The sequence below is a fragment of the Equus caballus genome, chromosome 2 (genome assembly GCF_041296265.1).
Source record: "Equus caballus isolate H_3958 breed thoroughbred chromosome 2, TB-T2T, whole genome shotgun sequence".
NCBI lineage: Eukaryota > Metazoa > Chordata > Mammalia > Perissodactyla > Equidae > Equus > Equus caballus.
Window position 1 is genome coordinate 88157780 of NC_091685.1, and position 25606 is coordinate 88183385.

The 25606-nt window shown below is 38.5% G+C and overlaps 1 protein-coding gene across 36 annotated transcripts in view; it reads left to right on the top strand.

The window, feature by feature from the left end:
• The window catches only part of SH3D19 (SH3 domain containing 19), a 163185-nt gene that overhangs the window by 89839 nt on the left and 47740 nt on the right, over window positions 1-25606 (top strand). For 30 of the 36 annotated variants that reach the window (XM_070261518.1, XM_070261495.1, XM_070261499.1 and 27 more), the window contains exon 3: window positions 23526-23566. The exons of the other annotated variants lie outside the window; for them this stretch is intronic. Coding sequence is in view for 9 of the 30 variants with exons in the window: in XM_070261495.1 (XP_070117596.1) it covers window positions 23526-23566 (41 nt within the window). In the remaining 21 variants the exon portion in view is untranslated. The remainder of the gene's footprint in view (window positions 1-23525; window positions 23567-25606) is intronic. 36 annotated transcript variants of the gene reach the window in all.

The window sequence follows — 25606 nt, forward strand, 5'->3', positions numbered from 1 at the left end:
AGCCCAGTCACCTCCTGTCTCATTAACAGTCAACGGCTGTTGATCAAAATTCAATCTTATTTTATACATAAAATCCTTCTTAAAACCAGAATTCAAAAACACAATTTCCCAAATTACAATTTTTCCCACAAATACAATTTCAGGGTCGGGGACTTCCTTTTTGATTAGGTGCTCCTCTAGATAATAAATCAGAGCATTCAGTTCCGCCCCAGTGACAAGTTTTTGTCACTTCCCATCTTGTTCCATTTGAAGAGCAGCTCTCCAGAGGTGCGGAGTGAGCCTACCCACCCTTGTGCAACACTTCTAAATGCAGCAGAAATAAGGCAAGCATGCCAAAGAATGAGTTGCGTGTGACTCTCTCTCCTTTTGGAAAAGAGGATTGAAGTCAGTACCCTTTGGTAATTAAGAAAATAAAAGAATAGAAGGAAAGTATCAATTGTTGAATGCTTCGGAGTAACATTGTGTCTAAAATACAAACATCCCCTCAATTATAAATCTGTTTCCTAGAGATAATATTGTCCCGGGCACACTGCCTTGTGTAGGCAGTCCAGGGGTGCGATCAAGGGATGACAAGCAGGACTTAAAGTTTATCACCATCTATTGCCTAGCAGCTTCTCTTTGGTTACAGATTCCAAAGAGAAGCTCCAAGTAGAGAAAGTCCTTATAAGCTGAGCCGCATTCTTCAGTTTTTCCATATGGTGAATTCTTATCTTTTATACCATTGCTCTTTTTTTTTTTTTGATTTTTAAGTAAAGTTACATTTGTTTGTTCTGATTATAAAGCAGAATATGCTCATGATAGAAAATTTGGAAAAACTAAGTATATAAAAACAAAGAAAATCATATATAATCCCACCTCCTCATAGTTAATAACTATTACATTTTGATGATTTCTTTCTAGTTTTTATCTTTTCAAACAGATACTATAATTTTAATATAGAAGCTCATGAATATACTGTTTTTAAATTATTATTTTCATTTAAAATTATATCATGAACATTTTCCCATTTCAGTAAACATTCTTATAACTGGTGTATTTTTTAAAACATAATTGAGATCGTACTATACATAGTGTCGTACATAAACTTTTTCACAGAACAGTAGTTTATAAACATTTTCCTGTGATGTGATTTTTAGTGGTGTTCCTTTATGTAGGTTCACCAAATTTAATTATTTTTCTATTGTTGGATGTTTAGGTTATTTCCACTTTTTTACTATTAAAAGCAATGCTGTGATAGGATTCTTATATCTCATTTTTATGGCCCATCAATGATTACCTCCTTGTGATAAATTCCTAGCAGTGGAACTAACACATCAAAATTTCTGGATCAAAAATACCCCCCAAACATTTTAAGACTTTTCATAGATACTACCAACTTGCCTCAAGTAAAAGGTTGCATTCTCACCAGTACAACGTTCTTTGAAGATCTTCTCTTGCGCTCCATTACTTATGGATGAACCAGAAGAACATAACCAATAAGAATATTATTTCTTTCAATTTGACTCATTTTTATATTAGAATGCTCAGATTTGTTAACCACAAATCATTTCTGTAATTTTTGTTTCAGGCCCCAAAACTACTTTCCAAAGAGATCTTGTACTAATCCACAGGCTCTGGAGATCCCCTTGCCTGGAGTTTTCAGAGGCGCATTCGAGGGCATTCAGGAGTCAGATCACCTGGATTAGAGGCATAGACATCAGAGTGTACCCCTTGAACCTGTATTTGAAATCAGGACTGCCTGCGCTCAAGTTTGGGGAACTTTTAGGGTAATCCAAATTGAATACAAAAATACTCCCACATCATATCCAAACTTGGAGAACTTTTTAGGGCAATCCAAAATCAATTTTAAAAAATACTTTTTAAAGCTGTTTATGTTCTGCTCGTTCAGAAAGGCTGTGGAGTAGAAGTTCATGAAGAGCTTGAGTTCGAGCATCGAGCTGCCCAAATTAGAATCCAGCTTCCCCATTTAGGAGCTCTGGGTTCCCTTGGGCAAGCTTCTTGATCTTTCTGTGCCTCAGTTTCCTCATCTATGAGTGGGGCTAATAATAGCACCTGTCTCTTAGGGTTACTGTGATGATTATTTAGGTGCTGTGTCAGCTAGGGTTCGACCAGAGAAATGGAATCAATAGGAGGTGTATATTAAGAGATTCATTGTAGGGAATTGGCTTATGTGATTGTGGGACTGGCTAGGCAACTCGGAAATCCATGTGGCAGATACACCGGAAGGGCAGGCTGGGACTTATAGACATGGACGGAAGCTGCTGTCCAAGATTCTTGCTTCATCAGGGAGGCCTAGCCTCTGCTCTTAAGACCTTTTAACTGGTTGAATCAGGCTCACCCAGATTATCTAGGATAATCTCCTATACTTAAAGTCAACTGATTATGAACTTTAACCACATCTACCCGATACCTTCACTGCAATATGTCAATGCATGTTTGACTGAGTAACTTGGGACTGTAGCCCAGCCAAGTTGACCCATAAAATTGACCATCACAGTTGCTTTGGACCTCAGTTAGGCAGCCCAACCCAATTTGGGAATGAGTTTCAGTGTTATCTCTGCTTTTCAAGGTCAGGGCTCTGCAAGTCTCTCTAATTCAGAAGTCGTGTCTGACAGCTCTGTTTGATATCTGTTAGTTTTATCATCAGTAACTGTACAGTTGTGTTATTCATGATCCTAAAGGGTTCTCTCCACTGGAGGCAGGGTGATTGGTCATGGCAGGATTCTACACAGGGACTTAAACTGGCATCTGCATAAACCCTCTGACCTGCGTGATGTCTCCTCGTAACGCATTCATGCCACCCTTCATGCACGCACAGATAAGCACACTGCTACACGTCTGCTTTGTGTAAACTGGTAAAGTCTGGGATTGTCAGGAACTGTTGAGTGGGCTTCTGACATAGTGACAAGATATTAGCTTTGACTACTTGGAAAAAAGGTATACATTTGGTCTTCTCTTTTTACTCATGCTGATTTTCCCATACAGCAGATGAACTTCCTTTTAGGAAGTTAATTGTACACCTTTGAGCATAATAAACCCTAACCTCCTCTCAATCTGAATACAGGATGTCTTCTTTGTTCCCTCACTCAAAGTAGGAAAGGAGAGGCTACTCAGCAGTAAAATAGCTAATGGAAAAAGTACGATAAACATTGTTGGGATACTTCCTGCTGGTCTCGGATTTCAAAGCTTTTAACAATCGCTCTGGAAGCAAGTTCCCCTGTAGTTGATCCTCTTGTGGATTCTCTTGGCCTGCATTTCAGTGTGGTTTGTTTTCATAGTTTTAAAAAGTGGGGTGATAATATAGTACTACTAAATCTTACCTCATGCTGTAGTGGTGGTTGCAGCGCAGCCAGCCCTTGCCCACTTCTCTGAGAACAGCCACCCAGCGGAAGGATAGACATCTGTGACTCAGTTTTCACATGGCCTTACCCCATTTGGCCATAGCTGGTGGATCTGACCTTTACACTGTGATAATCAAGTTCTTTCTCTTGGAATTTTAAACTAAAGACAGAACTGAGGGCCATGGTTTCTGGAGCTTGAAAATTATTTAGATTTGGGCTTGGTGAGACATATACATTGATGAACACTGGCCAGGTCTGCTGATGAATAAGCAGAGAGAGTCCAACTGTAGCAGGAGATTTTGAAGAGAAAGCAGAGATGGTGTGGTCTTAGAGAGAAAGTGAGGAAGAATGAGTATGTGCAAGAAGCCACCTTGTTTCCCAGTATTCCATGGAGTTCAGCTGTATTTCCTGTTTGTGGGAATTCTTGAGATACCCTTGTATGCTCATAATTAAAACCTGTTTTGTTTAATTCGAGTTTAAAGGGGTTTCCGTTGCTTTTAACCTCATGAGATAATATAATACCATTAGAAGAAATAATGATAACAATATTATAATTTAGAAATGAAAATTGTGTGCTTACATTGGCTTTAGGACAATAGCCTCAGTCTAGGATTTATTTCCACATAGGTTAGGATACTATGAATAGAGTGAAAAAACAGAGCAGAGTAGTACTTTAGAGTATTTACGTGCAAACTAAATCCCTGCTATCTAAGGCATTGTGTGAAGAGGGAATGTATTCCTTGTCTCGTGAATACTGACACCAGATCTAGGCCTTGGTGAGTAACAGAAGGCTTTATCGTTTTGTCTTCCACCAACAAAACACAAAAAAAAACAAACCCGAGAAAACCTTTTTAATCTCCTAAAACAACACAAAATACAGCCATATCCATGAATTTCCAAACATTTATTTGCATATACTTCTTGACATATTATATATAATGAATAAATCCCAGAAGTGATGAAAGTCTTGAATCATTTCTAATACTCTTTAAGACACCTTCCCCCTTCTTCCATCATTGCCTCTGATTTAAATCTTCTATCCATGGGATATTCAGTGAAAGAAGACAAGTTCTCAAGGTTCCTTGGTAATTAGTTTACAATTCTCACTTATATAAGTGTTTTTTGTGTTTTCCTCTCAACATTTGGCTGTAGGTGAACTTTTTGTGAGTCAGTGAAGCATAGCGGCAAAGAGCTCAGGCTCTGGAACCACACTGTCCAAGTTCTAATCCTGGCTTCATCGTTCACAAGCTGTGAGACCTTGGACATTTACATTACGTCAACTCCTCTCATCTGTAAAGCTGAGATAATAATAGTACCTTATTCTAAGGGTGGATGTGTGGATCGGTGAGTTAAAGCTTGTGAGGCATTGGAACACTTCTCAGTTAGGTTAGCTATTGTTGTTGGAATGGATTAGTTATCAGGTCCAACTCCCTTCACTCCAGTTGGATTAAGTAATTGATTCTTATTAAGGGTAATTAAATTGGGATCTTGGAGTTTTTTAAGTTTCATATTTTAAAAAATTTAGAGTGGGCAGAATAGAGATCATTTAATCCAATAATGTTATATTATAGATGAGGAAACTGACAGTAAGTGACGCAATTATGCTCACAGAGTAAGTAGTGGCAGGGCTGAAACTGGACCTCAGATCTCTGAACTCCTCACACGGTTCACTGTCTGACAGCTATCAGAAGGATCCTTAGTCTTGAGCCCTACATGGCCTGTGTCTCCAGGAATTCACTTACAGCCTTAACGCAAGCCGATACTTTATGTACAAGGGTGGGTCACTTCTCCCCTCTTCTGTTTGGCTCCTTACTTGCATAATGAAAAGACTTGATCTCAGTATTTAAATAAAGTTCTACCCTTTATTATTTTTAAATAGTGATTGTTGAGAATACAGCCTTGAAATCACCCATAGATTTGTTTTGCTTAAGGAAAAACCACAACTTGCATTTATAGTAGTCCTGATGTTGGAAGGATCATGAATTAAAAAAATAACATCTCTATGAAACAGTAGTGAATGCACATTTGATATCAAACAGATATATTGGGGTATCTGAAAATTTGATTCACTTATATTCTACCAATAGTTATTGTGGGTGATAAGAGCTTTGCTAGGCATTGAGGTAGTTTATACTAAATCTAGAGAATTACAACCCTATAAAGTAAAGCTACAGAAATTTTGCCCCACCCTGATGTACCTTAAACTCTATTAAGGTTAGCAGTCTTCCTGTCTGCTGAATTTTTCTTCCTTTTACTAGTACTTCTCTTCTTTGTAAAAGACCACCCCAAATATTCTCTCTTTATGTGGAGCTAGTCAAAGTGCTGAGCCCTGTGATTGAGTTTGCCTCAGTTTGGACATGAGTTCACCTTGAGAAAAAATATTTGGCTTTTGACAATGTTTTTGTTCTGGGGAACAGTGCTGTCACTCAGTGTCTACAGTTCAATGTTATACTAATTTCTATAGGGGATCTTTTCTAGCACTTTCTATAATCTCTTATAAATAAAACATGGAAAAGTAGAGTTTGCATTATCAGAGCGTTTAGAAACACACATGCATAATTGTGACAAATGAAACGTTAATGTGAGATGTGAATAACGGGAAACTGGGTGTGGGGTGTTTGGAAGCTCTCTACTATCCTCACAACTTTTCCATAAATCTAAAACTATTACAACATGTAAAAATTTATTTTAAAAAGAGATCCTCTCCCAAAAACATACATACAAAATTACTATGACAAAATAAGTTACAGCAATTCAATATTAGCATAGTGAGCAGCTTTTATTCAGCTTCGCCAAATAATATACGATAAAATGATCAATACTGAATTACTTCAATGACAGAAAGGTCATTGTTATAGAAAGTCCTAGTTGGAAAACAATCATTTCTAAGGATTAGAATGAAAAGGGAATATAAATATAATCTTTATGTTAAAATTTAAAAATGGGGTCTCAAGTTGCTTTTTGAAACATTTTGATATCACAGGGACGAAAATGAATGAACAAACTAACTAGAGGCTGCTTCCTAATTACTTTGGCATACTTCTATCTAGAGCACAGATCACCCTGTATATAGTTTATAATGGTATGTTTATAAGTCTGGCTCCCCACCTGAAAGCAGTTGTTCATCTTTGTATCTACAGGTTTGGTACATAACAGATGATCAGTTAAAGTTTCCTGATTTGAGAGGAGACACTTTCAAGTGAGCTAAAAACAACTAGAAATGTGAGGACCTCAAAAGTGTATCCCTTTTTGAGTTGCAAAAGTAAATAAATGAGCTGGAGAAAACCTTTCTGATTTCTGTTTGTGTGTTGGTTATCTTCCCACGCTGTAGTCTTCTCAGGCTGCTAAAGTGATCCAGTAGCCCTGCTACTCCCTACCGAGCATTGTTCCACATCCGCTGACTCTGCTAAGGGTGCTGACGGCGATGATAGGGGAACTGTTGGAGCTATGGTTGATTGTCCCATCACAGGAATTCCACCCAGTCTTTCTTAGACCCTTGGTGTCAGGGTTATAGTTTGCGGGAACGAGGTGGAATTAAGAGTAGAGCTTGGAAGCATGTCTTAGATTCTAACCCCGTCGCCAGCAGTTAATGTTTCTCCTTCCTCTTTTTTCTCCATTTCCTTTTCTTGAAATTCCAGGGAGAATCCCAAATATTATCTGACAGGGTTCAATTCAGCCTGAAACAGCTATGTATCTCTCCTAGGAAGACTGTGGCCCCAGTTTTAACAGAGTGTTTATCTGGAAGCAAAATGTATAACTTTGTCACACCAGCTTCAAATGTTTGGAAAGACTTTCATCTCTCTGCCACTCCATCACTAGGAATGATATTTGCTACTAGATAGGTAGGACCTACAGGTAATGGGAATTACTAAGTAATGTGTCTTCCTTTTTGAAAGTAAGGCTGTTAAGAAAAAACAAGTCTATCTATCTATCTGCCTGTCTGTCTGTCTACCTGCCTACCTCTCTATCCTATCCATCCACACATTCATTTCAGTTGATTTCTATTGTTAGGAATTCTTATAATAGGAAGGACCATGCCCCAAGAAACAATTAGCATATGTTATGGACATTCTTAAGGTGACCTAGCCATTGGTTACAGGTGTGAGCAGGATAATCCTGAGTGCCACTAGAAGTTTGAATTAGGACTGGACTGTCATGCCAAGCCAGTTCTAAAAACGCCAACACTGGACTAGCTGGGAGTTTGAGTGAATGACTTTGGCTGCTGCAAGAAGGTAAATGTTACTATTCATATCTGCACAGTCTTGCCACTGAGATTCTATTTCATTATTTTGTAAAGTGTTGTTATGCTTTACCCTCTCTTTCAGTTGTGTTTCATTTGAACTGGCATTCATGATTAGTTCTATATTCGTGATAATATTTTTTAAAGATTCCAGATATCCTTGGGTGGTTCCACATTTCCTAATCTGTATTAAAATTGCCTGCTTAAAAAAAAACCAAAGAAACAGTCCTGTTTACTCCTCTATCTTCTCCACTTAACTGTAAGCTCTCTGAATACAGGGGCTCATCTTTTTTTTGCTCTTGTCCCCAGTGCCTAGGAGAATCCCTGGAACATAGAATACACTAAAGAAATAATAGTTACATTAATGATTTTAAAATTCTAAATGTTTATTTCATTTAGTTTGATTATTTATTCCCTGTTTTTGAAATTTATGCTGGAGCAATAGGGGTTTGTGAAATGTATGGATCGCTTTCTTTTTGTAAGCTGTTTGGAAATTGTATGCTTGCTACTATTCATGCAAGGATTCTGGGGGATTTTCACCCCTATAATGGCATTTAGATTTGATCTCAGCCTGTTTTTTCCAGATAGTGATTGATTATCTGATGGTTTGTTTGTACTTTTAATTATTCAGAAGTTGTAAATCTGACATGAACAAATTACTTTTTCTTTTGTTTTTTTTTGCCATACCAAATCTTTTTTTAAAATAACTTACAAATTGTAAAAGTAATAATGTTCATTATATGAAACTTGGAAAATACAGAGACATAGGTAGATAAATCATAATTCTGTACCTCTTAGAGACAACTGTTCTTAACATTTTGGGTATATGCAGTGGTATGGTATTGATAAATGTTTAACAGCCAGCTCTCTGAGTGTAATTCCAACATGAATGTTGGTTGATATTTTTGTTTATATTAATGAGTAAGATCAAAGTGAAACAACTAAGACGTATGTCAGAATTTCTACCCATTTTGTCAAGGACCTGAGCAACTTCTTTGCTGATTCAGATAGTTTTCAAATATTAGAAGAGTTTCCTCAATTTTTTGTGCTATTCATAGTGTAACAACTACAAACACAACATACTTTTATGTTGAATCTGCATTATTGACATTTTCTCCATTACTTTCCTAAGTCTAGACAATCAATAAATGATAAATTAAGCCCTAGTTTGCCAATTTTTGTGGTGTAAATACTCCCACCAAGGCGTATTTCAAGCTACCAACATGACGCCACTGCTGATGAATTGGAAAGAGTTGCACAGTAGCACGTCGTTATTATATAGTGTTTCCACCACACAGACGTAATAGACATAAACATTCTCAAGCATAGATAGTATTAAAATAATTAGGAAATGATGAGTTTTGAGTACTTATTACCTTTGGTTTTATGTGACTTATTTAATTATAAGTTTATATAGTTTGTTTGTATAATTTTTAATAATGGCTACATTTAACAGCTGGCATGCAAATTTCTGAAAATTTAATGGTCAGCTCTCATGAGTTAGTATGAGCTGGCTCCAGCACACCACTGGGTAGATGTGTTTTCACTTTTTTTGTGTAAAAATAAAATATATGTATATATTTATATATAATATATATTTGTGTGTCTATATGTATGGGTTTTTAAAAGTAAGATTTTTAAAATAAGATTGGGATTGTGTAGAATATTCAGTTTAGGGACCTATTTATTTATCTTACAGAAGTAAATTCCAGTATCAGTTGGTCATGCCCTGTTACTTTGCCGCAGACTGCACTTCAGGCCATTTCACAGTGGGTATAGCTGGTCACAAGGAGGATTCAGTGAGAATGGCTGAATAAAATACCTCTCCTCTCCAGTGTGGGAGGTAAGAGGAGAGAATGAATGGGGACAGGGCCAGAATAAATCTCCTTTGTAGCAGGCTGGTTATTTCAAAGTCTGGTGCCAGTGGGGCCTTCATCATTCCTCAGGCAGTCTTTACCTTGAGAGCACTGGGAAACCTTGCTCCACTTGTCTGCAGTACAGTGCCCCATCCTTTGTTCAGCTGGACCCCAGACCTGCTGTTCTCTCCTATATTCTCTTCTGCATCTTCTTTCTTCCCTCCTTTCTGCCTTTGTCTGATGCTTATAGGAGGCAAATTTACTCTCTCTGACTCTTTTAAAATATCCTGTAAAGATAGAACTGCTTGTTTGGGGGCAGTTGGACTTGACGCCTACAATATTAATGAACAGTCCTACCCTTAAATGAAGGCATCCTCAAAATAAAAAACATAATATGTATCCTAAAACCTGCTGTTCTCTGGGCTCCCCAATCTAGAAATTTACTATACCTTTTGGGTAATTTCATATAATTGTTGGTAGTCATAATTTCAAATGACTTTACAGTCCTTTAGCTACCAAGTATTTTCTTGGTATCCAATGGAAACATTTTCCAGTGGCTTTGCAAAAAACAGATATTAGCTGGTGGATGCACTGCTTGCACTCCTTATGTAATGGAGAAATTGTTGAATATTTTCAGTAACAGTTTTCGTCCCTACCCACTGTTGAAGTTTTTGTTTCAATTCCCAGCGGAGAACAAATCTATGTGTTGTTAGAATGAACTCAGCTGTTTCTAGGGTCTGTTTTACATTCTTGGTCAAAGACTTCAGCTTTAACAGAAACTAAGAACTGCTAGTTTTTGAAGGAGTTTTTAAAATGAATTTATTAAAATGTAGTTGTTTTTATTAGCAAAATAAAGTCCTTTTGGGGTTTTTAATATATGAAATTAAGTTGATTAGGTTTTGCTGTTTTGTGTATGTTTATTGTTTCATTGTTATTTCCTCCACCATTGATTAACCCTATTTTATTCTGGCTTAGACACCACTGCGATTTGGTGAGAAGATAGAAATGCAATGCTGTAGGAAACTCTAAAAGGGTAAAAGGAAGAGCTTAGCCAACCTAAAACCTTTGATCAAATGATTACAAAGCTAAGAAATGGGTGGCTATGATGTTCACATTTAAAAGATATTTTTAAAATACTATTGGTGTAGAAGAATCTTGTAGTATAACAAATAATTTATGCAATTTTATTAATAACATTTAAACCTAGCTTTTAAAAAATATTTGCCTTACTATTTCAAATAGAAAATGGAGCTAACATTTTAGAAGTAACAAGTTTTTCAGATTTTAAAGTCAGAGTTTCAAACCAGCCTAACTTCTTTCTATCTTGTTGAAAGTGTCACTTAATTCATATTTTGATCAGTTTCAGATGCTTAAAATATGTATTTGTTTTTGCAATAAAAAATAGCAAACTATCATCCCTCACTGCAGTTTTATTTTAATCCCAGAAAGAATGGAAAAACGTGAAATCATGTTTCTCACCTTTTTTCTTTCCTTGCTGCCTTCTACTAAGCCCACTGATTTTTCATATGTTTTTATTAATAGCAAGGTTTTATTTTTTACAAGAGAATATTACAGTGGTTAATTGAGAGGAATTTGGTCTCATTTGAATCCTACCACATGCTGAGGTTAAGGCATCTTCCCAAATATTCTCCTTTGTTTGTAACATATTTTGTTGCTAGCCCAGCTCCAAATATCAGCTGCTTCTGGAACTTTTGAGTTCTGGTGCTGATTTTGATTGCCACATCATCAGGAGACAGCAGACACCTATGCTATGCAGTCATCTCTTCTAGGTTTCAGTACTGAATGATTCAGTGAGTTAGGAATGATGTCAAAATGAAGGCCAAAAATATTGATCTGTACTAATTGTACCTCCACTAAAAATTAATCCTCCTACTTTCACTCTGATAGACTCATCAGGTTGTGTATTGAGTCGAATTCCTCTTTTCCTCCTTCCTTCCTTCCTACCCTCTCCTCCTATGTACTTTATATCACCTAAAATTCAAATAATCTATTAATCAGATACTGTCAGTTACTTATCTCCATATACGTTCCTTCGATTTTCAGTGCCTCCAAAGGAATAGAGTTAATCTCAGGTTATTTTTTATATGTTAGATTTGTTCATGCACTAAGAAAGTAAAAAGATAACTAAAAGCTATAGCTGGAATTGTTAGAATTAAGAGCTATTCTCCATAAGTCTGACATCAAAAAGTGATACTGGTATGCCTCTGAGTTTATAGCAGCAAGTGTAGGAGGTATATCATGGCCACTCTCTATATCCCACCATCCTTTATCCTTTTGCATAGTAGGACCAAGAGAAAAATTGATTATATGTTCTGATGAGAACCAGCAGTATTGGAGTATTTATATATGTTTAGTAAAGACAAACATACCGTAAATCCCATGAAGCAGATTTTTCCAGGTGGGTGATAAACTAGCGTGTGATCAGAAACGTTTTCTCCTCTTTTCTCTCTGAGTATTTTTTTCACCCTTGGACAGAGGGCTTTTACTTGGTGTTTGCTTCTTATTATATAGGCGTTAGGACTCTGAACATGGACTGTGATGTAGGAAACACCTATGTTTATTTTTTCCTTCTGTAGTGTATCTAAATGACTCTTTGGATTTCCGCCAAGCTTCCTGTGGCCTAATTTCTCTTTCCAGGTGGTGTTCCCTGCCAGTCTGTGTCTGTTGCAGGAGTTTATACCAGGTTTCCCCTGAACATCCATAAGGAAGTGTCCAAAGGGATGTGTCAGTCTTTTATGGTAGAAGCTCTGCTGCATATAGTTTTTAAAACCAGGATGACACGTTTTAGAGGAGGGTGTGGATTTTTCTCTTTTTCTTTTTTTTTTTAAGATCTTCTCTTTACATTCTTTAAAAGTCATTGTTAAATAGGGTGTCACTGCATGAGTCAGTTGTTTATAGGAGACTCATTCTTTCCATATGATCTAAAATATTTTATGGCATGGAATCTGAACATGCCAAGAGGACTTTAAAAATTGCCTTAATTTTTAAAAATTGGCCCTGATTATTTTTTTTTAATTTATGGTTTATAGGCAACATCATTCCAATATGTACCTGCCTAAAAAGGAGTTTATAGTCTAGTAGAGGAAATAATGCACCAAAATACCCCTAGTAGAAAGTAAAAAGTATATGAAAGTCCTAATTTTAGGAGAAGCAGAAATTGTCTGTAGACGTCTCGCTAGACTGTGAGCACCTTACAGGCAGGGACCATGTCCTAGTTGGTCTCTTTCTTTGGTTCATAGCAAAATGGCGAGAATAAAATAAGCATTAAATTTTTCATTTGAAAATTAAACTTTTTTCTTAAATGCTTTTTTGATCAAAAATACAGAAATCATCAGCTAATAAGAAAGAAGTTAGAAAAACCAGTCTCTGGATGTTGTGGATGCTTCAAACTGAAACTGCCATATATTTGTTTAATATTTTATTATCCCTCACTTTGTCCTGGCACACAATGGACACTCGTTTAGAACTATGTGATCCTTTTCATGCCTTTTACCAACAAATAACTTCTAATCATAAAATTTAATCTTTCTCTATTGTTATATATCCAGAAAAGGGAGGATTGGATTTTAGCCCTTTTTACCTTTCTAGGTTTTTCTGTATGAACTCTATCTATAGATCATTTAGGTTGACTTTAGGTTGACTTTGGAGGAAAGATATAACCCCAGAAAAGATTTATTCTTGTTACTAATTCTTTGGTTTATTCAATAGGTGTTCATTGAACACAGTTGTACATCAGACCCATAGTTTTCAACCATTTTTTAATTTCTTTTTTAAGATTTAATTTTTTTCCTTTTTCTCCCCAAAGCCCCCCGGTTTTGTTGTATATTCTTTGTTGTATATTCTTTGTTGTGGGTCCTTCTAGTTGTGGCATGTGGGACGCTGCCTCAGCGTGGTTTGATGAGCAGTACCATGTCCGTGCCCAGGATTCGAACCAACGAAACACTGGGCCGCCTGCAGCCGAGCGCACGAATGTAACCACTCGGCCGCGGGGCCAGCCCCTAATTTTTTTGTTTTTATTTTTCCTTTTTCTCCCCAAAGCCCCCTGGTACCTAGTTGTATATTTTTTTAGTTGCAGGTCCTTCTAGCTGTGGCATGTGAGATGCTGCCTCAGCATGGCCTGATTAGCGGTGCCATGTCCATGCCCAGGATCTGAACCAGTGAAACCCTGGGCCGCCGAAACGGAGCGCGCGAATTTAACCAGTCGGCCACACGGCTGGCCCCAGTTTTCACCCTTTTTGTCTTCATATTTGAAGAGGTTAAAGATTTTCTGCTCACATGCTACAGTAAATGCCACCTTTCTTAGGTGCTGACTTGACATTATGCCCTAGACCTCTTCTCAAAGCAAGTTGTACCTGCTCTGCATCATATAACAGAACCCACTTGGACAAGTTACATCTGATTAACATCACTGTATGTTATTGTATATTATACAGAGCTTCAAGTTTAACAGCACACCAGCAAAGAGTCTGTGCTGCTTATTGGTTGGGAATTACCAGAGGCTTAACTTATGAGAAGACAGGTTCTAAAGATAGTGTACAATGAAAAACTCTGAATAGGCAGAATTACCCCTGAAATTCCATTAATTGAAACTTACAGGACAGTACTTCTTGCCAAGTTAGGTACCATGTTGGAGTCTGCACCATCTCTTAATAAGCTAAACCTGGCCAGTTTTCCATATTCCTATCATAGTGTTCTTCATTGAGCACCAGATGCTTATCAAGGTGACATTTTGTGTGAAAAATACCTATTTTTATACGTTAGACCCAGACACTTTTGGCAAGATGTACATACAACAAGATGTAACTGGAAATTGAGACCAACAGAACAAAACCAGCACCAAAATTATTCTTGGGGATTTGCTTATTAAGTAGATTGTAGGTGTAATCACCTGTATGATTAAATTGTATTTCTTTCTCGCTCTGAGTAGGATTGAGTTCACATTAGTTCAATGAGCACATGATAACAGTTGCACTATAAATGAGTAGAAGATGGTCTTTCTCCTTGAGAAGTTTATAGTCTAATTAGGAAGTCAAGACCATGCATGTGTGAAAAAAAAAGAAAAACAACTTAAAGAATTGGGAAGGACAAGGTAACATATTCTAATTTTAAATGTACTGTAGTTATTAACAATAGAGTTCAAAGCCTCTTCCAGGATCTTTAAACACTTGTGGGATTTCTTTTTTAATAGAACTAAAGAAATATGAAACTAGGGGCTGGCCCTGTTGCCGAGTGGTTAAGTTCGCGCACTCCACTGCAGGCGGCCCAGTGTTTCATTGGTTCGAGTCCTGGGCACGGACATGGCGCTGCTCATCAAACCATGCTGAGGCAGCATCCCACATGCCACAACCAGAAGGACCCACAATGAAGAATATACAACTATGTACTGGGGGGCTTTGGGGAGAAAAAGGAAAAAAATTAAATCTTTAAAAAAAAAAAAAGAAATATGAAAGTAATTTGCAGCGCTACTGATCACCATGCCCATTTTGTGAAAAACGTCAGGGGAAAGATGACCTAAAGGAACAGAGATCTATGTTCCCAAGGGAGATGATACAGTGCTCACAAAAGCTTGTCAGTCTGTTTTGTTCTCTTGGCTTTGTTATTGCTTCAGCTTCCCAGGAGATTAGGTATATGACAAGTATGCATTGTGTTACTCTGAATGGTTGTAAGTAGTGAATAATAATTGCAACTGAAATACAAATGGTCAATTATTTGAATTTATAAGGTAGGGTCCTGATAACTGTAGGGCAACTCAACTGGTGTTGGTAAGATAGTTCCAGAAATTTCAGCCTCATTTAATAATGGACTACAGAAATTTGTGTATTGGAAAATAGGGAGGAAATGTAACTAGCATTTTTTGAGTGCTAATATGTGCCAAGCACTATGCTGTATATTTTATGTAGTTTTTTTCATTCGCTCTTAGTAACAAACCAAAAGATAGGCACTGGTATCCTCATATTATAGATAGGGAAAAGATTCCAACAAGGAAGTACATTGGCTGAGCTCACACAAATAGGAAAGTAAGTCTCTGGCTGGCTCCAGATTCTGTACTCTTCCCTCTACTGTCATGATGCCCCAGAAAGTACAACGTGCATTCTATTTACTTTTTCTCTACCTATCCCCCATATTCTTCATGCTCACAGATTTAACTGTCAATAGAACTCATTTTACAAATTTTATAATAGGTAGTCTGTGTTAATAAAACTCATTTAGCTTTATTTGTCCTGAAACTAAATTTGTAAGTAAAGGTCACACATATGATTTGCTTGTCCTTGAAAAAGATTAAGTAGAAAAATACCTGATGTAACTTGATGTTATATTATAGATCTTGATGATTGTAATTGGGCTCTCAGTGGTGATGAAAAAGTAAGTTAACTCAGAACTTGTATAACTTTTTCCCTAAAGCTTTCAGAGTATTAATATAAGTATTTTTAGTTTTGTTACAGTCTTTAACTTTAGCAAAAGCCGTTCCAGTTGCATCTCAATTCTTTTTCTTTACTAATCTTTATTCTCTAATTCCTAAGAAGGAATTTGCCCCCTCACCATCCACAAACTTTAAACTATGGAGGCTTATCAGTTTTAGAACTAAAAGATAGTTTGTTTTAGGGACTGGCCCAGTGGCATAGTGTTTAAGTTCCTGTGCTCTGCGTTGGTGGCCCGGGGTTTGTAGGTTTGGATCCCAGGCATGGACCTACACACTGCTCATCAAGCCATGCTATGGTGGCACCCCACATACAAAAAGACAGAGGGAGATTGGCACAGATGTTAGCTCAGCGACAATCTTCCTCAAGCAAAAAGAGGAAGATTGGCAACAAATGTTGGCTCAGGGCCAATCTTCCTCACCAAAAAATTAATTAAATAAATACATAAATAAAGATAATTTGTTTTCATTCATTTCAAGCAATTACATTTAATCTTATTCTTTTCCATTCCTCACAGTTTATCAGATCTGGCCTTACGTATTGTGATGATGATATTAATTTAGACACTATTAAAATGGCATCATAGCTTTATGTTTGTCTCAGTAGCAAAGTATTATTTACTAACTTGTACTTTCTTCTCCCATTACATAATATTGCCTTAATCCAGCAGGTAATGTAGTGTGATAAAAGTTTGACTGATAACACACAAGATGAAAACATAGGTTTTTGTGTTAGTCTATAACACTATTGCTTTCTGTTTTGAGAAGCAAATCAGGGTTGGCCCAAGGCTTTGTTTATAAAAATATATGTAATGATTTGTAATCCTTGATTTATAAACACCTGACTTAAAAATGTTCTTTTCATATAATGATTGACTTTCCATGTTCCTTCACAAAAAGACTTATTTTCCCTCCTGGTATAGCCATAGTACCACTTTTTTTTAAAGTGTTCTTGGTGTTAGAAATTTCTTTTACTTCTTTCTTCTCTTCTCTTCACTCCCTTTGTCCTGTTCTCTCACATCCAGCCTCCAATTTTATCCCACTACTGCCACCATCAACTAGGTGTCAGAAATGGCAAGGTCAGGGCCGGCCTGGTGGTGCATTGGCTAAGTTTGCATGTTCTGCTTCTCAGTGGCCCGGGGTTCGCCGCTTCAGATCCTGGGTGCAGACATGGCACTGCTTGGCAAAAGCCATGCTGTGGTAGGCGTCCCACGTATAAAGTAGTGGAGGATGGGCATGGATGTTGGCTCAGGGCCAGTCTTCCTCAGCAAAAAGAGGAAGATTGGCACTAGTTAGCTCAGGGCTAATCTTCCTCAAAAAAAAAAAAGAAAGAAAGAAATGGCAAGGTCAGTTTCTTTCCCATCCATATAAATCCTGTTACTCTTTTTTGTTGTTACCAGCTTAGTGGTTCTCAGCTGAGGGCAATTTTTCCCTCCAGGGGACAGCTGACAATGTCTGGATATGTTTAGGGTTGTCACAACTGGCAAGGAGTGGGGAGAAGTAAGCTTTTGGCATCTAGGAGGTAGAGGCCAGGGATGCTGCTAATCGTACTATAGTACACAGGACAACCCCTATTCCTTAACCAACGTCAGTAGTGCCAAGGGTGAGAACCCTGCACCAGCTCTATTCAAACATCACCTTTATGTTTTCTTCAACTTTCCTAGGGCTAAATTTAGACACCCCTCTTCCAGGCTCCCATGATACCTTAAATAACTTTTTTTCATATTCTGTTTTTATCTTTTATTTGTTGATCTTGTCAGTAAGACTGCATACTTCTTGAGGGCAGTGGTTGTATATTATTTATATTGGTGTCCCCAGTTTGTGATAGAATGCTAGGTACACAGTGAGAGTTCCATAAGTGAATAAATGCATGCATGAATAAGACACCCCAGACTTCTCCACTGCCTTTCTGGCACTTTAAGGAACCTCTTCTTGCTTGTCTCTATCTTCTCTTCCCTACCTCTACTCATTATTTATCTCATCAAATATTAGTGTGTTAGTCCTATCATCCATATATTTAGTTCCTAAAAATGTGAATCTGTCCACAATTCAAGACATAGAATACCAGCACTCCAGGGTTTACTCATAAATACTTTTAAAAAGGCAGGCATGCCACAAACACAATGGCTGGTGCTTACAGACCAGCTACAGTTAACAACGCTTGTACTAGGGAGATGTCCCAGACAAATTCTCGCTTGCTTTTGAAACCCTTTGCCATCATATCGTTGACCCATGGATTCTTAGTGTTTAACCTGGCTGATGATGTCTGGCATCAACACTTTACTCTATAGCATGTTCCCACTTATCCTTTAGCATGGCGTTTGAGTTCCACGCCCTTCCTAACTCCAACCATGCGTGGGTTCTTCATATGCTGTGCTCAAATCATGCTCAACTGTCTCCTTACTCTTCATCTTTTGCACATGCTCTCTCACACTCCCTCCTCAGAACTTTTCCTCCTACACATTCTTCAGGTCTCAGTCAAGACACATGTCACATTTTGGAAGCCTTTCCTCAGACCCCAAGATTGAGTGATGTATACCTTCTCTTCATCCATAGCACCTTGTGCCTACTCCTGTATACTATTATTAGAAAGGCAGTTGCAATATTTGTCTTTCTCACTGAGGCCAGAGTCTGTGCTTTCAAGGCATTCCTGGTACCTGGCACATATTATACATGTAATAAGCATTGGGTATGTGAGAGAATGAGTGAGACAGAATACCTCTTCCAGCCTGCAAAAATCACACCTATCTGGTTAAACCTTTCTGCTAGGAAATAGAGATGAATCAATCCAAATGTTGACAGTCTTTGGAGAAGATGGTACAAGGAGGTAAACTTTATATTCACTGGCAGGTTTATCAGCTTGATCAGAGGGCTGCATCTCTAGATCACATTAGCTTAACTCCTTGTTAAGCTAATGGCTTTACTGACTGGTACTTTTATTTTTTAAAGATTTTTAAAAATTTTTCCTTTTCCTCCCCAAAGTCCCCTGGTACATGGTTGTGTATTTCTAGTTGTGGCATGTGGGATGCCGCCTCAGCATGACCTGACGAGCAGTGCCATGTCCGCACCCAGGATCCGAACTGGCGAAACCTGGGGCCGCCGAAGCGGAGCATGCAAACTTAACCACTCGGCCAAAGGGCCGGCCCCTACTGACTGGTGCTTTAATGATATGCCCATGGCCTTTATTGAGGGTTTTTACAAAGAATACATTTTTAAAAATATACTCAGTTGCTTCTGCACATGGAAGGAGCTCCAAAACCAGATGTGATGATGATGGGCACTGGCACGCATTGTTCTGATTTGTGTACCAAACGAGCCAATTCCAGCAACTTCACTTACTGGCTTATGAAAACAGTTTTTTCCTCACCAAAGAGAGGGGGCAGGGGGAATGAATTTAAACTTGGAAATGAGTCGTTGCTTTGAAAGTTGTACATATTTTTTAGAATCGGTTTTTTTAATGAAAAATAGAACATGATCCAAAATATAAAGAAAGGTTGGATTTTCTTAAGTGAGATTAAGAATGACCATGGTGGTTTGCTTTATTGTTGTTTTTGACAACATTAAAATGTCATACCTAGCAACTTATATTTTGTTTTCTCCTGCATCTGCAGAGTCTAGATGAGATTACAATGTGAAATTTTGTGGATCAGCTTTATGCTTGGGGGTACTTGTGTACCTATTGAACTTTGTGGAACATCCAGAAACTTTTACCCATCCACTCAAGCCTGAATTATAGACTTCTGGACTATAGTCAGACAGTAGTGAATTCACATCTGGCTCTGCCACTTACCAGCTGTGTGACTGCAAACACAATACCGAACCTCGAAGCTTCATTTCATTTGTAAAATGGATCATGTGTTCGGCACACATAATAATAAGCTGCTATCATCATCTTCATCACTGAAATCTCATCATTAGAAATTCACTTCATTAGGTTAAGAAACTTTTAAAATGTAATTTTCTGTATTAAAAACACTTTCTTTACAGCTAACTAAGGTTATATGCAAACACAGTGGTAAAGAGTGGCCCTACAGCACAACCTGAGAAAGGCTTATTTTAAAAGAGTGGGAAGAAAGGATAGAAGGGGACTCTGAACAACTAGGGAGCCCCCAAGAGTGCTGGAGGAAGCTAAGTCATCTGGCAATTAGACCTGAGACGATTCTATCTTGGCCTCAACTTTTGGTTCTCCCCAGGATCTGCAAGCCAGTTTTCCTAACCGTTCGTTTCCCTGCTGGAAGCGTCTTTGGCTGTCACCCATCACGAGTGGTTTTATCTGCCCTACCAAAAAAAGGGGCCGTGGTGCTTGAAGAATGGAGGGCAGATGATCTGGGTTAACTGCCAAGGACCAGGACATAGGCTGATGGGCTTAGAAAGGAATGAGGATGCTGCTTTGTTGTCCTTTGTTTTGTCGGGGAGTAGCCTTGGCTCAGGTTCTGTCCAGACAACAGAAACCAGAGGAGAGCAAAGTAAATCTCAAAGAGAAAAATCTTCTAACAACATAACCTGTTAGAACTACCATCTGTATGATATCAGATCCCAAAGTGAGAACCTGTCAAGGATTGTACGTGTTGTCAGATGTTTGTGATGCCCCTAAGGGTTATGAACAAACATGAATAAAGATAATAGCAGCTCACATTTATTGAGCACACGCTTTGTTCCAGGTGTTGTGTAAAATGCTTTAATGTATTCTCCCTCTTACTCTTCACAATAACCTCATGAGGGAGTTGAGTTCTCCCTGCTTTTTAGTGTGTGTGTGTGAGGAAGATTGGCCCTGAGCTAACATCTGTTGCCAATCTTCCTCTTTTTGCTTGAAGAAGATTGTCACTGAGCTAACATCTGTGTCAGTCTTGCTCTGTTTTATGTAGGATGTTGCCACAGTGTCTTGACGAGCAGTGCTAGGTCCACACCCAGGATCCAAACCTGTGAACCCTGGGCTGCCGAAGTGGAGCACACGAACTTAACCGCTACGCCACGGGGCCAGTCCCTGTCCCTGCTTTTATTCGTGAGGAAGTGAAAGGCCTTAGAGAAGCTGAGTAATTTGTTCAAAAGTCACACCAGTTAGTAAGTGGAGGCACCAGGAGTGAATGTGGGCAGTTGCACTTCAGAACCAGCTCTCTGAACCAGTGGGCTCTCCTGTCTCCTCCTCTAATCAGTGGTCATGTGGCCATATCTGCTGTCCCGTGGTGGCTATCCTTCCTTGGAGGTCCTCATGGGAGGACCCCCATGAGGCTTTCTCTTAAGACTATAGAGTGATACCTTCACCTGTAGCCTTTGCTCGCAGAAAGACAGAGATAAAGGGTCATCTTCAAAAGCACAGTTTTTGCATCCATATGTACATTTGAGATACAGAAATTGGATGCACTGCATAGCCAGGACACTACTCCAACATCTCCCAAAACTGCTTCCCCTGGGGATGTGTTTGACCACAAGCCTTGTTTTTTATTTTCCCTACCACAAAACCTGTTAACCTCTAAAGGAGAACTTTAAACTTTTGAGTTTGGAAAGTGCTGTCTTAGACATAAGATATTGATGGTTGGTTTATAGATCTAGCCTAAATATGATGCTGCAAATCTTGAGAATGGTAGAACCAGGGCTGACTTAAGTCAAAATTCTATTTTGTGCCACATTCTCCTCCCCCGCCAACTTTTCTTCTGAAGTATAACATACAGAAAAGTGCACAAAGTATACGGCTCGGTGAATGATCACATCTACTTAGCACCCCAGAACACCCCCGTATTCGTTTCCTAGGGCTACCATAACAAAGTACCACAAACTGAGTAACTTCAAACAATAGAAATGTATTGTCTCACAGCTTTGGAGGCCTGAAGTCTGAAATCAAGGTGTCATCAGGGCCACACTTCCTGTGAAATCTATAGGGGAATCCTTCTTGTCTCTTCCTAGCTTCTGGTAGTTTGCCAGCAGCCTTTGGCCTTCCTTGGCGTGTGGCTACCTCACTGTAGTCTCTGCCTTCGTCACATGGCACTTTCCTGTCTGTCTCTATCTTCATGTGGTCTTCTTCTAAGGACACCAGTTATATTGGATTAGGGGCCCGCCCTACTCCAGTATGACCTCATCTTAACAAATTACGTCTGTAATGATCCTATTTCCAAATAAGGTCACATTCTGGGGTACTGGGGGTTAGGACTTCAACATATCATTTTCGAAGGGGGAACAGTTCCTCCCAAATACCCGCTGTGTTCCACCTCAGTCAGTACATCTTCCTCCTTCACAAAGGTAACAGAGTGTTTTTAAATAATAATAACGTCCCACCAAATCAGAGATGAGGAGCAAGGAGATTATGATGAAGACGCACAGTAACATCCCCTATGGCCCGCCTGGGCACACACATGGAACTTTGGCTGTTTTGGCCCTGCTTCTAAGTGCTGATTCTGACTCTTTTAATTATTGTACCTGAGTCCACAGAGACAATAGTAACACGCAGATTCTCTCCACTTTTGCACCAAGACGTTTTTCCTACAACCTTCAGTCAACCTGTTTGTGTTTTAGTGCCTCTACCTCTTCTCTATTACCTTAGACTGACTTTTTCCCCAAGTAGTTGTTTACAGAAAGCCTTTAAGAACTTTTTTAAAATATCGGTACTGCTGAAAACACTTATGTTTTTATGTTGCAGTCCTAGCCTCATGATATTGGAGACCTCCTGGAGCTGAATTGTTTTTTCTTGTCTGGCAAAATAGTCTATTCTTAAAGTATCCCTCCAGTAGAATGAACTGATGTTATTGCATCTTCCTGAAGTTTATCCTAGCTAGGAAACAAACAGCAAGGGGATTTACGCAGATTGCCACAAGCATAAATTTAAAAAGAGCATAAATTCAAAAATAAGAATAAATTTTAAGAGCACTCTGAAAAAAGTGAAGAATTTTACAAATAAGAGGTTTTTTCCTAAATCATATAATTAAACTTTCAAGGTTGTATATTTTTTATAAATTATTTCAAAAACAATTAGTCCAGCTGGTTTGAATAAAGATGAAAAACAAACTCACAAACTAGTAGCGTGAAGCTTTGCAGCTAGAAGGTTTTGACCAATGAGTAAACAAAAGGTCAGAAAGGTTCTATGATTTGCCCAAAAATCACATAGTCACAGGCAGCCAGGACCAACCAACTATTGAGTAAAACTCAAAGCAAGCAGAGACTTTTATATTTAGGTGGAGATGTTTTTAGTTCTAATCTTAGGAAGAAATGCTATTGCTCCTTAGGTCAAATTGACTATAAAAATGATCTATTTTGATCTGATAGGAGAAGACAGGAATTCCAATGTCAAACACAAAAGAGATATAGGGGGCCAAAATTCTTTTGAGCACCATGTAATTGTTGGCTGACTTCAAGCAGTGTCTGTAATTTTACTGGAAGACAAAGTATGTAGATAGCTATGAAAACAATTTTAAGGCAAAATTTTATTTACACTGCAGACATACTTCACCAGTCTCCTCACTTCCCATATATTTCAAATATCAAAGGCAATTTTGAAAAGTTTTTAATTTGTGTTTTGTAAAGAGGATAGCCAGTAACTAATGTATCAAATTTGCTGTTTGGTGCCATGTTGTGTCCCAGAAATGACCTGGCATTATGAATGATTCTTCTTCAAAAGGATTAATGAATGTGTAATCAGTTTTCTTTCCTTCTTTTTCTAGCCAAGGACCCTTGTCATCCATTAGAGCAGTAATCAAGAGAAGTAAGTTTGTTTTTTCCTGCTCTGTATTTTCATCTGTAATAATTTAAAATGATGATTTAGATATCCGGCAAATGATTGTATTTGATGGATCTTACAAAGGATCCAACAAGAGTGGTTTCTCCTAAGGTATAGTAATAAACCATTTCAGACAAGCAACTAGTTTTTCAGCTTTCTTTTCAACTTTCGTTTATTGTTAAATCAGTTCCTCAGAACAATATTTTTCTCTTACAGAACTAAGCTGTTAAAAAAAATGGATTACCTAGTGAATTTCTATGATCTAATATAAATTTTATGTAACCATTTTCTATATGTGGAGACATCTGATGGGTTTAAAAAATATCAAACTCTGTCCTTTTTGATTCATTTGCTTCCACAGTATTTTTATTGAACTGTATAAATGCCTGTGGAGATTGGCTCACACTTCCACATACCAGATAGAAGTGCTGTAATAGAATTCCCTCCAAAATGGGGCATTCATACTTTCTGACTTTACCTCTTGTCTAAAGCTTTAAAACTTGCTCTTGGTGCAAGATTTTAAGATTTTTTTAAAATAAAAGGCTCTGCAAGAGCCGCCCCCATGGCCTAGTGGTTAAGTTCAGTGTGCTCTGCTTTGGCGGCCTGGGGTTTGCTAGTTTGGATCCCGGGTGTGGACCTATGCACCGCTTATCAAGCCATGCTATGGCAGGCGTCCCACGTATAAAATGGAGGAAGATGGGCACAGAAGTTAGCTCAGAGCCACTCTTCCTCAGCAAAAAGAGGAGGATTGGCGGCCAATGTTAGCTCAGAGCTAATCTTCCTTGAAAAAAAAATGAAATATTCATGATAACTTTACATGCCTTAAAGACCTTGGGGTATAGAGGTTGGGGTAGAAGAAGGAGTAGGGAGAGAATTTTAAAAGAATATTAGGGTCTGGAATTTAGGCAAGAATTTCTTGCTGGAGGTGTAATTTGGGTTAATCAGGGTTCTAGGCAAAACCCTAGGAGTAGCTAAACATTTAGGGAGAAAGTATAGAGGATAGAGAAGATGGCAAAGGCAGAATCTTGGGAAACATTGCTGTCTGAGACCACCTATGCCTTTAAGGTGCCATAGGGCAAAAGATGCGTGACCAAAACACACAGCCCTGCTGAGGACAAGGGCTTCCTTTCTCTGAGTCCTGTCTGCTGGCTCCTACTTTTGTTTTCTGGCTTCTTACCTTTCCTCCCTCTTGGAATTCAGGACCTCTTTATTGGGGGTTATCACTTGTACCTGACTCCCCACAGATCCTCCAGGGTGGATCTTGCTCACCCTGAGGCCTCTGTGCTATGCAAAGTATAGGCGCAGGCAGCTAAGGAGGAACGGGCAAAAAGGCTGAAAAAGAATGATGAGAATAATAGAACTAGGAGAGACAGCCGTGTGTTACAGGTCGAGGGAGAAGAGGTTTTTGAAAAGAATAAGCGAACCACAAATAGCTCTTAATGCTGCAGCAAGGTCAAGCAAAAGGTGGCTGAGACTAGGTCATTGTATGTGGCACTCGGGAATTCAGAGGTGACCTTTGAGAGAGCAGTTTCAGTAGAACACTGAAGTTGGAAGCCACAGTTCAGTTTGAACAATGAATGGAATATGTGGAAGTTGGAACAGCTGGGTAGGCCACTCTTTTATGAAATTTGGTGATTAACAGAAGGAGAGGAAGGGCTGTAGCTTGAGAAAGGAGGAGGGTCAAACAGAGAAGAGATCTGAACATCTTCATAGGCTGTTTAGGATGAGGAAGCTTGGAAACGTTTACAGGCAGTGGGGAAGGAATCAGACGGAGATCAGAAGAAGAAATTGATGACGCAGGGCCTAGCAGAGAGAGGAAGGAGGAGGTGAAACAAAGGGAAGACTCTTGCTTTGAGATGTCTTAAAAAAAAAAAATCAACTAAGCCAGTTGTCTTTTAATTCTTAGATGTCAGTCACTTTGTGTACACTAAAGAATTAGTTGTTGCTTCTGTTTATTCCTAATGTTTAGGCAAGAAGGCTAAACGTCATCCTCATGTGATGCCATGTTAAATACTGAATGAAGAA